The 13,870-nt window shown below is 40.6% G+C and overlaps 2 protein-coding genes across 6 annotated transcripts in view; one reads left to right on the forward strand and one right to left on the reverse strand.

The window, feature by feature from the left end:
- The window catches only part of Wdfy2 (WD repeat and FYVE domain containing 2), a 186,046-nt gene extending 174,779 nt beyond the window's left edge, over positions 1-11,267 (forward strand). For 4 of the 5 annotated variants that reach the window (XM_013072017.3, XM_021257813.2, XM_004844136.3 and 1 more), the window contains 5 exons: positions 178-283; positions 6,157-6,258; positions 7,185-7,315; positions 9,490-9,598; positions 10,470-11,267. In XM_013072017.3, coding sequence (XP_012927471.1) covers positions 178-283; positions 6,157-6,258; positions 7,185-7,315; positions 9,490-9,598; positions 10,470-10,499 — 478 coding nt within the window. In that variant the 3' untranslated portion in view covers positions 10,500-11,267. The remainder of the gene's footprint in view (positions 1-177; positions 284-6,156; positions 6,259-7,184; positions 7,316-9,489; positions 9,599-10,469) is intronic. The other variant, XR_002394643.2, reaches the window with a different exon arrangement.
- Positions 1-13,870, reverse strand: part of LOC147822287 (uncharacterized) — a 93,181-nt gene that overhangs the window by 10,385 nt on the left and 68,926 nt on the right. The window lies entirely within an intron of this gene.

The following is a 13,870-nucleotide window of genomic DNA, read 5'->3' on the forward strand; positions in this document are numbered from 1 at the left end:
AAGCAGCACTTAGTCTTACCTGGCCTTTAGTATGTTGAAGATCCTTTCAGGTTTCTGAGGTCTACACTTGGGACTCAGAGTGAATGTGCTCATTTTGGTCACCTTTACTGGGATTTCTGCCATTAGGCCTATTATTTGCTTTCTTGACCTATCACCAACCATTGTTTTCTTTCACAGTGATAAAGTACAGGCCCTCTCCTATGCACAGCACACACGGCAGCTCATCTCCTGTGGTGGTGACGGTGGCATTGTTGTCTGGAACATGGATGTAGAGAGGCAGGAGGTAGGTGTCACTAGGCTGAGCTGAGCCCTACAGTTCTGGCTTCATCTTCCCTCCTGCTTATCTCTTATTTCTTTGATAAACAAACCATGAAATAAGAAACATTGTTTCACAGTATTAAAAATACAGTATGAAGTGAATTCCCTTTTTCCCCCCTTCATACATTGGCATGTAAAGTTAATGTGATAAGAGATTTCATGAGAACTTTGACTGAGGCCAAGCTGTTTACACCTTAGGTCTGTTTACACATTGGGTCTATTAAAACATTCAAAGCAAAAGTACAGATGAGAAAAAGGAACCATTTAATCCAGTGATAGTCCTTTATTATAAAATGCCCCATGAAAACAGGAAACACAAGCTTTATGTTATAGAGGGTAACAGTGGCTACGAAGGAAGAAACTTTAATTCGGTATTAATAGAAATAGTACTACAATGAATGTATACCATGGATTTCAATTAATTAACCAGTAAAATAGTACTACCAGGGCCGGGGATTTAGCTCAGTGGTTTCACCGCCTGCTGCACAAGCACAATGACCCGAGTTCCATCCCCGGTACAAAAAAAAAAAAGATATAGTACTACTAGAAATAATAATAGAACTACTAGAAATAATTTTTGCGCTACTTAGTGACTCAGTGACTCATGTTCTAAGTACCTATCTTTTTTCAGCACAACTAAAATTTTATCACAACACCATCTTTTAATGAACTTTACTTTTAACCTTTGAGCATCTTAACAACTAATATGTTTACTGAAAAGCCCCTTTGACACATACTTTGAAGTTAGCCATTTTCCCATTACCCTAGAATTATTCTGGGTAGACTTTTCCTTTAACAGTGTACATTCTTTTAATTTATTTCTTGCAAAATGTAAGAATTAGATTAAAAAAAAAAAAAAGAACGTTTTTACCAGACAAAAGCTATTTCCGTGCCCTTACCCCAGTCTGGTTTCAAGAGAATAGTTGCTGTTGCCCACAATGTAATGCCTTTCAAATTCCAGTAATTAAATGCTTAAGAAGAGTAAAGCTTTATTTGCTCAAACCATAAATCCACAGGAGTTCTATTAGTAACTAATTAAAATGATCATTACTGTGAGGAAGTGGGGACTTGCAGAATATTGCTTTTCAAAAGTACACTTGGCACCATCCATACAAAGCCAAGGGATGTTACATTGAGTGCTGGTCATGCCTGCCATGCTCCCCTGGGACCAGTGATTGTGTCCTGCTTCTGGCTCAGCTTGGTAGCCTGCTTTGAGTCACGGACAGTCATACCTGTTCTGGCTTGGCTTCTTTCAAGGCCAAGCTGAGGGAGAGAACAGCCAGGATCTTTTCCCTCCAAACAAGTATCCTGTCCCCTTTATGCACAGAGGCTCAAAGGAGGATAACAGCATTGTTTCCAGAGTTGAAAGCAGGTGGTGATGGATGATCCTTTGAGCCCTCTTGCTTAAATTATGCTCCCTGACATGCAGATATAGGGGTACTTAGTATGTGTTGATTTCCAAGTCTTGGTGAGTAAGTCAGTGTTCTGAATATGCAGTGGAAATGCATCCACCTATCTTTTGCAAATATCATATTTTGTAAAGCTAAATCTCCTGTGATGGTTTCTGTGCCTCATTGACTGGGGATCTTCCTGATTATGGCAGGGGCTGTGCGATGCTCACCCTGGAAGGCCTGAGATGAAGTACTGGCCAGCCTGATGCACAGACAGACTTTCAGAAAACATGAGAATCCTATTTAGTGGTATAAATGAGGAATCGTGTTAGATGTAAGATGGAACATTCGTGCTGAGTATTAGAGGAAGAATTATTGTTTGGCTGAGGTTCTTGAGGAAGGGTTTTGTGGAAGATCCAGTGGGGCCTGGATGTGCTCTAAGCAAGAGCTTCGTGGGCTTTGGAGGCCAGGAAGCATCAAGAGTGGGGACAAGATCCACATTGTGCATCAGTGCTCCTAAGCATGTTAGCAGCACTCAAGAATGAGAAGATGGCAGGTAGAGGACAGTTGGAGACAGATGACAGGAGACCTTGAGAGTGGCTAGATCCAGATGGAGTTGACATCCCATACAACAGAGGTCCCCAGCCCCTGGGCCATGGGTCAGCACCACTCAGAGGCCCATTAGGGGTCAAACCCCAGAGCAGGAGGTGAGTGGCAGGCAAGCTAGCAAAGCTTCGCCTAGATATCAGCTGCTCCCCATTTTCATTACCACATGAGTCAGATCAGCAGTGCCATTCGGTTCTCACAGGAGCACAAACCCTACTGTGAACTGCGTATGCACAGAGCTCTAATTTGCTTATTCCTTTAAATCATCCCTAAACCATCCCCTTACCCTCACCGCCCCCCTGCCATGGAGAAATTGTCTTCCACAAAGCTGCTCCTTGGTAGGAAAAACCTTGGGGACTGCTGCCATACAGCATGTGTTTGTCTATACCATTAATAAAATATTTATTCAAACAGCATTTTTATTTCATTATTTTTATGTTTTTGGATTTTTTTTTGAGACAGGGTCTTGCTATGGAATTCAAGCTGGCTTTGAACTTACTGTATAGCTCAGGTTGGCCTCAAACTTGTGCCGATCCTCTTGCCTCACCCTCCCAAGTGTTGGGTATGCAGGTCTGCACCACCACACCTGGCTTTCAAACATCATTTTTTAAATGTATTGCATATAATACATGTTCTTTGTAGAAAAGTTACAAAATGCTCATTCACAAATAGAAATAAGGTCAGTTACTAATAATACACCACTCAGAAGCATCACCCTAACGTGTTGGCAAACACCCTTCTTTTAAATTTTTTCTACACTTGTGTAAAATTTTTTTAACAAAAACATGAAATCCTATTATACTGCTGATTTATTTTTTTCTCCTTTCCTGGTCCTTCTTCCTAAATCCCTCATCATAGATACCAACATACCCACTGTGATGTATTTGATGTGTGTTTAAACAAAGGTGTGTGGTGTGTATGTGTATGCGTGTGTGTGTGTGTGTCTTAATGTTTACATAAATGATGCTGTACTACTACAAGCCTGTGTTTGTTTCCAGCTTTTCCCCTGGGGCCCTTTTTGAGATCTTCCCATCCTGCTGGGTGTATCTTGGGGTACACATAAGACCCCATAATATGTAGCATAAGACTCCATAATATGTAGCAGTGCCATTCTACTCTGTGTTCCCCAAACAAAGGGCACATAGATCACCAGAAACTCTGATGCCACTCACACACACAGCTCCCAGCTGACCCTTCACATGTCCCCTCATAGACCTATTGTGAGATCAGTCCAGGTATATTCTTGATTCTTCTAAGTAACCAAATGGCTGTGCCCATTTATTGTGGTAGGGCTGGGGATTTAGCTCAGTGGTTCTGCCGCCTGCCTCACAAAGGCAAGGACCCGAGTTCGATCCCCAATACCAAAAAAAAAACCACTATACTTCTAGTGGTAGACGTGGAGTTTCCTGTCCTGACACCCCACATTCTCCCCAACAGTAACTGTTGCTCCATTTCTGGTTTTGACCTTCTGGAGACAGGGATAAATAGTATCTTGTTTTAATTTGCATTCTCTGCTCATAGTAAATTTGAGCTTTTAATAGATATTAAGCTTTTCAGCCTTCCCTATCTATGAATTACACATTCATATCTCTTGTATCTTCTTGCCAGTTTTTCAGGTGTTTCTTGTCATTTTCTTATTGTTTTGCGGGGGTTCTTTGTTAGCTGTATAGACTTAGTAAATATCTTCTAGCCTGTTCATTTTGTGCCTATGTACTACTTTCTAACTGAGGGTTTTCTCATTCATTGTATATTGAACATTTTCCATGCATTTAAATATTTGCTTTTACTACATGATTTTAATGGTAATAAGGTTATATTGGAGAAATTGTTTATTTGTGTGTGTGTGTGTGTGTGTGTGTGTGTGTGTGTGTGTGAGACGGTCTCGCTATATAATTCAGGCAGGCCTCAAACTCGCTATGTAGCACAGGAGGGGAGTGCTGGGATTATAGGCATGTGCGTACCACCACCCCGGTGGGGAAATTATTTCTTAAATAAACACTAATATCCTCCCTAGTTCTCCAAAGAACATAATAATATGGTTTTTATTATGTATAGTGAGTTGCTAATTGTTTTTTCACTAGAAGTTCTTAATTAGCCCAACTTTGATTACAAACTACAGGTATCACTTGATTTATTTGTGTAACAAATAAGTTTTTGTTTCTCTCTTCTTTTTTTCTGAGGGGGGCAAATTTTTTTTTAAGTTTTTATTTCCGAAGTTTGGATAGCATCAGCATTCGAACATGACAAAACCAGGACGTGTGTAAAACAGCATACAATACACTCGATTCCCTCTTTCTTCTTTCTTCAAATTCCCTGATTCTCCTACATAACATGGTCTGAAGAAAGACAGCATAGATAAGTCTTTTGGTGGTAAAATGTCTTTAGCTAAAAACTTCGTATTATTATATTAAATCTGTCTTTCAGTGGAATATAGCATGAAGATTACAAAATAAATCAAGACTTACTCCTTTTCTTTAGTTTTAATGAAATAAATAGACCAACAATAGTGCTCTTAAAATGTCCCCTTTTACCTATTTTTGAGAAAACATGTAGTTTTAGGTTTATTTCTGCCTGAAGGTAAAGAGGCTAAATTAAATTCTAAATCTTATGCATAGCAAGTATCCCTTAGAAAAGCGTCACATCCATGAAGACAGGACTCCAGAGCCGGCTAACATACTATTGTCCCCTATGAATGTCTAGAGTAGGTGGGATGCTATTAATAGCATTTCTCAAACTTGTTTGATCCCAGGGCTCTTTAAAAGTAAGTGTCTGTTGAGTCAGATACTCCCTGGAATACACTTTTGGGAAACCCTAGGGCTGGGCATATTTTTCAAGCTTTCTGGGGTTCTGTGTTGTATAGGAGATGACTTCCTCTTGCAAATGATGGTAATACAGTTTTTAATATGTAAAGTGGGTTATTGGTGGTTTTTTTCACTAGAAGTTCTTAATTACCCCAAATTTGATTGCAAACTAATTCTACAGAGTCAAACATGGAACTCTGGAAGCAAATGCAGTCAACATGCATAATCAATATAGATCTACTAAACAATAACTTTCCACAGAACACACTTTTAAAACTGTCTGACATAGTTTAGGTTACTTGTGACAGGACTGAGAAATAGTGAACGAAGTCAGAATATTATGTGACCCCATGAGCCAGTGGGGCCCTGCCATGAGTGAATAGTAGACTGGTAGCTTCCTCAGGTGTCCACCATGGTCAGCTTATACCACTCCAATACAGTGGCTTCATATATGTGTGATGTGCACTTAGATATCACTGAACAATCACAGCAAATGTAATTACATCCTGTCTGAGAATATGAGATACAGTCCTAAATCTCCCCATGGCTGCCAAGAGTTACAGTATGGGCTCAGCCAAAACCTCTAGCCTCATCCCTCATTCCCTACATGCCCTCCAGCTAGCCTGAGCTGCTCTCAGCCACCTTTCCTTGGCCTCTTCCTGTCTGTTCTCAGGTCTCAGCTGACTTACCTTTTCCCAGAAAACACCAACCTTGGTCAGAGCCCCCTCTTTACCTTTGCCATAGCACTCTGTGCCTCTCCTCAGGCCTTTGCACACTTAGATTTACTGAGTAATTATTCATATTTTCATGACCAGTCTTCATGGATAAATTGTAAGCTCCATAACATATTTACCACCACATCCCATCCCCTAGGGCATGACATACAAACTTGGAGTAAATAGTTTTCAAATGATTGACTAAGAAATCACCTCTCTGTTGTGGATAAATTTGTACTGATTTCCAGAAGTTTCATCAGTGTCAGTTGTTCCCTTGTATACTCTGCTTCTCACTGTGACCTGTTATGTGCTTTATTTGATAAGACCCCTGAGTGGTTGGACAGTGACTCCTGCCAAAAGTGTGATCAGCCTTTCTTCTGGAACTTCAAGCAAATGTGGGACAGTAAGAAAATTGGCCTAAGACAGGTGGGTGATTTGGATATTTCATCAGATGTAATTATGTGGAAATGACTTAACTTGGTAATCTCAGAAGAAATAACATGCCTGCGTGGGAGTTCTGGTGGGGGTAAATTATTATCCTGGAGTCATTCTGTGACTGCACATTAATATACCCCCTTTGTCTGTTGTAGCTCATTCCTATTAGATTCACTTTCTTTTTTTTTTTTTTGGTACCAGGGATCGAACTTGGGTCCTTGTGCTTGCGCAGCAGGTGCCGAAACCACTGAGCTAAATCCCCAGCCCCTAGATTGACTTTCTGTAGTAGTTTGTTCCCAGTAAATAGTTGAGGGATACAATTTTAGAATTCTAATGGCATCTCTTGAAATGTGCCTTAAAATTAAGAGGCATCATGCTTAGCTCACATTGGTTCCAAACCATAAAATTATATGTGGTATTTGTTTCTCCTTAATAATTTTATTTTTCCACCTTCTGATTTGGTTTTAGTTATCTAGATCTGCTTATAGTATATCACTTCCAGTCTGATCCCGTGGTTCAGCTTGGTCTTTTCCAAGGAAATCAAAAGGTCACCTAGGTGACCAAAGTTATAGGCAGTGGGTTGAATCAGGTTTCTTCCATGTTCTATTCATCCAGCAGCATAATCTCTGGAGATGGCACTTCCTTAGTACACCTAGCTTTAAGACCTCCTGGCCACTGTGTTCTCTGTAGTCACAGTGATAGTCATGAGAAAGAATGGAGGGTGGAAAGTAGCCTGGGAAGGTGGTACATGTCATCATTCTGGACACCCAGAGCCCAAAAAGAGAAGGCACCCGGTGTGCTCCTGTGTGGTTTCAGGGGCAGTCTTGCCTTGCAACCTCACCTTGAGTGCTCACAGCTGAGTGTGCCAGGAGGTCATGCATAGCCATAGCAGCCTCTGTTTTCTCTCCCTGCTCCAGCACCATTGCCGCAAATGTGGGAAGGCTGTTTGTGGCAAATGCAGCTCCAAGCGCTCCTCCATCCCCTTGATGGGCTTCGAGTTTGAAGTGAGGGTCTGTGACAGCTGTCATGAGGCCATCACAGATGAAGAGTAAGTTCTCGCTGTCTGTAGGACTCTTCTGGTTACAGAGGGAGCCACCCACACCTTGGATGGCCCTAATTCCTGCTGGTTTGGATACAGACCACTACAAGTGATACAAGTCCTTTGCCACCAAGAGATTTGTTATGTTGAGAGATAGAGAATACAAAGAGTTTATACTGAGCTTTTGTGGGGGGGGGGGGGTATTGGAGATTGTACCCAGGGCCTTCACACTGAGCTACATCCCCAGTCCTTTTTTTGTTTTTGCTTTTGACACAGTATCTTGCTAAGGTGCTAAATTGTACAGCCTGGGCACAAACTTTCCATCTTCTGCCTCATCCTCCCAGAGTGCTGAGATTACAGGAATCCAGCACCCTACCTGACTCATTTCTGTGCTCTTTTTAATTCCTGGGGTGTGTTCATTTAAATACAGTAGTACCTTGGTTCACAGACTTAATTCTTTCCATAATTCTGATCACAAACCAAACTGAATGAGAACTTAATCAAATTTCCCTATAAGGTCAACATTGAACTGAACCATTGAATTTGGTTCAGTTCTCGTCCAACTCAGTTTGGGAACAGAATCATGGAAAGAATTAAGGTACCACTGTAGATGCTCTCTGAGCAAACCCTTCTGTTGCTCATTTACTGAGAATTTCCCAGGAGTGTTAGGGCCAAGGACTCACTTTATAGCCCAGGCTGGTGTCTTTACAGGATTTGAATTAGGCCCTGGCCATCCTCCAGAAGGTTTCGCTTTTCAGGAGGAGCTAAGCTGCTTTACGTAAGAGGAAGATATTCTCGGTTGCCCACTACTCCATTGGCTGCTTGTCAGTCCTCCTAGGACCTTAGATGTGCTATGAAAGGGGATGAGAATCTACATTTTCTCTTTAATATTGACTAACTGAAAACTGTCTGGTGATGCAAACAGAATGCTCTGAACAAGTTTTCCTTTACTATGGCACAGGAGGATCAGTCTCCTAGGTAACTTGTCTCCCAGTCCTCCCGGTATGGTCAAATCATTTTAAATATTATTGTTTACCCCTATCAAATATAAATTAAGATACCCTTACATAAGTAAGCATTTATGTTCATTAAATATTTTCCACTGATTATACATGATGAAATTAGTAAGAGTTTTTATTGAATAGACAGCTGCAAGCGATCTTAGAGATGAAGTCTAGTTTAGTTCTTTATTATATAAAGACACAGACCAGAAAGTCTAAGGAACTTGTAGATTAAGGCTAAATCTTTAATTGTGAAGATTTGAATGTGATCATTTTTAGCATACTGAAGATCTATCTTGCAGATTTAGCTGCAGAAAAAGGAAAGAAAAAAATCCCATCTTTTGACACTACTGCACATGAGACCTTTGGAACGTGATGGGGAGTGGCCATCTGCTTTGCGGCCTCCGTGGCCCTTCACATCTCACCGTGCCTCCCACCTCGCTTCGTGAAGCACTGCCACTGCTTCTAGAGCACGTAGGCAGTCAGCAAGGCCTCTTACTTTAAAAAAAAAAAGCATAGGTTAAAAGATACAAAGCATGCTGGGCATGGGGGTGCACACTTATACTCCCAGCACTCCAGAAACTCTGAGGCAGGATGAGGGTCACAGGTTCAAGGCCAGACTAAGCTATATAGCGAAACCTTGGCTAAAAAAAAAGAAAAAAATAGAAAGCAAATAAAGATGTTTGTTTATATTTTTTGTTTTGCTTGTTGAAAATTTGAAATGCTACAGAAAAACTTAAGCTTGCAGCTACACCAGTGAATAAAGGAGAATGAATGGATACCCTTTAAGTAGAATGATAGTAGGGTAGTAAGCATTTTAACATGCACTTTAAAAAAAATTAAATAGGCTAGGTTGACCTAGGGTCCTAGGAGGACTGACAAACAGCCAGTGGAGTAGTGGGCAACTGAGAATATTTGCCTCTTAGGTAAAGCAGCTTAGCTCTAACTGAAAACTGAAACCTTCTGGAAACCAGCAAGTCCTTCCTTGTGAGCACAAACTTTATCAAAGCACTGTGATTTTTTAAAATAAATTATAACAGACCACCAGGGAATAAAGGCAATCTGGGAAGCATTTCTAACAGTGAGACAGTTTTAGCCATTAGCCTAAAAAGTAGAGCCTAGTATTATCCTATATCTCTGTAATTCATGTCCCACCTTTTACTCTCCTCTTGCTCCTTCCAGGCGAGCACCCACAGCTACCTTCCATGACAGTAAACATAACATTGTGCATGTGCATTTTGATGCAACCAGAGGGTGGTTACTGACTTCTGGAACTGACAAAGTTATTAAGGTAAGACACTGTTGTATTAAGCTTTCTCTTTGTGGTCTTATGTAGATAGACAGGGACACCAGGAACATGTGGGGCTCTGCTCAGGAGTTATCCTTGGCAGTAAGCTTTTTTGAGAGCCTGTTACATGCATGTCTCCAACCGGAAGGAGTGAATAATCGGCTGAGGACATACTCTTTTAAAAAATAATAGATCACATGTGCTGTAGTCAGAAGAATGATATAAATAAGAATAATCTTAAGAGTTCAGCAGAGGGAGATGGTGGTGCTGGGGAAGGGAAGTGGGTGGGATTGAGCTGAGCATTGAGTGAAAGGCAGGACTTGAATAAGCCAACGGCTAATAAACAAGATCTTCTCCCAGTGAGATCAATTAATCCAAAAGTGTTCAACTAGGGCCTCTCTGAGGACTGTGGTAGACCACAGCAGAGGCCCACGACAGAAAGGACCACCCCTTTGTCCTTCCCATGCCATTCTTGGAGGCAGTAGCAAGAGAAATGGCAAATAACCCCCTTTGAGACCCTCTTTGTGACTTCAAGCAAGTTTGAAGTAAACCCTGAGAGCTTCACTTCCTTGATTTTTGATGTCTTATAGTTTAGAAGATTAAGTGAGAAGATGTGGGAAGAACACAGCATAAGCTTAATGTTCAGCATATGTTAGGTCCCTTCCTCCTTAATGAGCCTGATCTGCATTTATTCTCCATTATCTGGATTAACTTTCAAGCTGCCCTTGGCATATTTTTGAGCTGTATAGAATCATATTAGAAGGGTATGTAGTTGCTTGTTAAATGAAAAAAACTTCACTTGAATTGTAAGGACTGTTCATCTTCAGTATAATTTGATTTTAATTTACCCTGTATTTTCTTTTTCTTTTTACAGTTATGGGATATGACCCCAGTAGTGTCTTGATGACTCCCCCCAGGAATCAGAAAGATAGTATTTACTAAAGAAATGGTTGTTTTAATCCAAATCATTACTGGAGAAGTAAAGCAGATGTGTGAGAAGTAAGAGAAACTAAAGACCTTAGGTGAATGTGCATCTTACCTACACAGTCAATGGTGAACTAGCGAAAGAACATTTGCAGGGACTTTTCAACTTGTTCATACAATATAAAGAAGATATTTTTTTAACAAATGGTTTATACAGTCTGGCTCTGCTACGTTGTTTTGAGTATGCTGAAAAAAATCTGTGTGGGATTGTTTAATTTTTATATTTTTCAGCCCTCCATTTTACCTGTTGCTTTGAGTGTTGGAGAAATAAGGGAACTATCTGTTCAGAGTATATTGGTCATTATAAAGTAGTTTACACATTTTTTTCACTGTGGCATATATCATGTGGCCAGCATCTTTTTCTTGTCTTTTGACTTCATCTACTTGTACCTTCTCTGCTTTTTGCCAGAGTGTGTGTATTTATATGTTCATTCCCAGTGTTTCTGCTTTCATTCCTTCTCAATGGAAAGATTTTTGATTTTTTTGTGGCTCCACCGGCCAACTTGAATCACCTGAAGAATGATCCATTTCTGTTGTCTGACTCATTCATGTTCTCACTGAGTAGAAATGACTTCGTGTTTTTATCTCAGGTTTCTGTGTTTCCTACTTTAGCAAATGCTGTGAGAAAGATGTTCCCACGTTCATCGTCCCAGAAGTAGATGATTAAAATTCACAGCTTCAACCATCAGTGCCTGGATCATTTGCATTCAACTGGGGCCTCCTGGGCCATTTATGTGTTAGGGGTTTTTTGTTTGTTTGGTTTTTGGGTTGCTTTGTTTTGTTTTATTTGACATAGCTCTTATAACACTCAAAACAAAAACCTACAAGCTCCAAAAATAAGTATCTAAGATTGTTTTTTTGTGCGTCACGTCATCTCCGAACTGGAACATGCATTGCTTTAATCCTGCTCTCTTCCTCACCATCTGTATTTTCTTTTATTTATTTTTTATTTTTTTTATTTTTTTTGGTACCAGGGATTGAACTCGGGTCCTTGCACTTGCGCAGCAGGCAGCGAAACCGCTGAGCTAAATCGCCGGCCCTACCATCTGTATTTTCTTACCCTTCAAAATCCAGACATTCAACTCTTTTACCTTACTGCATTTCATTTGAACACCGCACACTTTCATATTGAGACTATGTGATCTGAGATACATAGGTACTGAATGCTACAGCTCCTGCTCTGTTCCTTTTGAGAACATGAAAGCGGATTTTAGAAAATGAACATGAAGAATTCTTACTTCTAAGGGAATAAAATCAAACAGTGAGTGATATGGAAGTCCTTTTTTAAAATCCTATTTTCACTGAAAAAATAGGATTAAAATTAGTGGCAAGCATGTGCCAGGTACCTGCCCCATTCCAAGCACTATATGTGGATACCACTTCATGAGATCCTCACCTGTCAGGAATATTAGGGAGTTCACCAAGTCTCTTGAAGATCACCAGATTAAATAAAGTCTCACAGATAAACAGAACATTTGTCTGCTCTTCGCCTTCTGGACCCTATCTTCACAATAGCTGTTCACTTTTTCTTTTTTTTGTACCAGGGATCGAACTCGGGACCTTGCACTTGTGATGCAGGCACTGGAACCACTGAGCTAAATCCCCAGACCTGTTCACTTCTGATTTGACAAGTTTTTAGTGATGGATAAGATTTGAGTAAAACAGGAATCCTCATTATTTTTTTCTTTTCCTGGAAAACATTTTACTCCCCTCACAATCATTCATTACTTTTCTTATTGGCAATACCCATTGAAAGCTATACTTGAATACACCCCAACCCTGACCCAGTATGCTCCCTGGGGATGGGGCTTCCTGGTAGTGGTTCGGCTGGTCCAACATTGGGAAGCAGGGCCAGAGTGTGTGTCCTGCACATCCATGACACATGACAGTCATCACCTGAGGCCAGCACTTGAGAGGATGCACACAGGCCCAAATGTACACACATGACCAAGTCATCACTACCTGTCACTTCACACCACTCTTGCTTGTGTTCAGTCAAAGTGGTCATAACTACTTTGTTTTTCATGGTTGCTCTGTGAGAGCTTTAAGAAGGGGATTACATTTAAAATACTATTTTGTAGTTTATTACTAGAACCTGTGGCCATTTTCTACATTGTATGTAATAGAGAGCTGTGTGTTAAACATGAGTCACTCTGTTTTCACTTCCTGGTCTTCTGCACCTGGCCTGCATACAGGGAGGAAATATAGTTTCAGGGAGGCAGGAGTTCAGGCACCCAGCAAGCTTTGTATGGATTCCCAGTTAGTTACAGATAAGTTCAGACCTCACTTGGAAAGCTGATTGCCCCCATTAGATCACATATGGACACTGTGGTCTTTGTTCTGTGACCCTGTGCTTCATTCCAGCCACCTCCCTCCCTGCAGTGCTGTGGCCCAGCCTACAGAGCCACTCAGAGGTTGAAATCTCTTTAATGATGGAAATCGTGATTGAAAACCACAGGTATTTCAAGGTATCCATTGTTCTCCCCTTTGCTTTCCCCTTATCTGTGTGGGTGCTTGAATTTGGTGAAGAGTTTATTTAGCAGATTAATTGTATGTGTTTGTAATACTGTGAATTCTTGCATTTTGCATTTAAGTATCTCCACCATTTTTGTAACTTGTAGAGAAATATGTGCTGGTGTTGGATGTCTTCCAAGCATTTTGTGGAAATGCAGGCTTCATTCATTGTGAGTGAAAGCTGGCACCAGCACTTGGCTTTTCTCCTGTCTAGGTGAAAATCATAGTTCTTGTTGTACCCTACTGGATTTGCACTTTACATATATTTTTGCAGAATTACTTAAACATACAGCAGCTCTGGCATATAATGCCTAATGTGGCTATGTTGAGGAAGTGGCAGAACTGCACTTCACAGAGTTGTTCCCTTTTCAGTAGAATGAAATTAATATGTTCTTGGTTCCCCCAAAGGAATGATGTTGCTTGAGTTTACAGCTGCCTGGGTGTGTCTCCATAGTAGCAAAAATGGTTTGAAACTAAATACTTGGAATCATGTGTCATTTTATATGCGGTCAGTCATCCATAATGTATTTATTTTATTGTTTGAACTATTCAGAGAATCATAAAACTGGAAGAGATCTTGAGATCTAGAATGTTCCTAGCAGAAAAAACACTTTAGTCATACCAAGCAGTTAGATGTAATTGAAGAGTAAACAAGAGAATCCAAAAGAAGATTCAAGGAACAGTTGTTTTTTAATATTACCTAGTAACTTCATGAGTGGGAGGAGTGACTCCAGCCCCTTGAGACAGGGAGCTCTCTGGAACCAGGTTTGTTCTTCT

This window comes from Heterocephalus glaber, unplaced genomic scaffold (genome assembly GCF_053883595.1).
Source record: "Heterocephalus glaber isolate CG9 unplaced genomic scaffold, H.glaber_assembly_v1.0 deba00001666, whole genome shotgun sequence".
NCBI classification, from domain to species: domain Eukaryota; kingdom Metazoa; phylum Chordata; class Mammalia; order Rodentia; family Bathyergidae; genus Heterocephalus; species Heterocephalus glaber.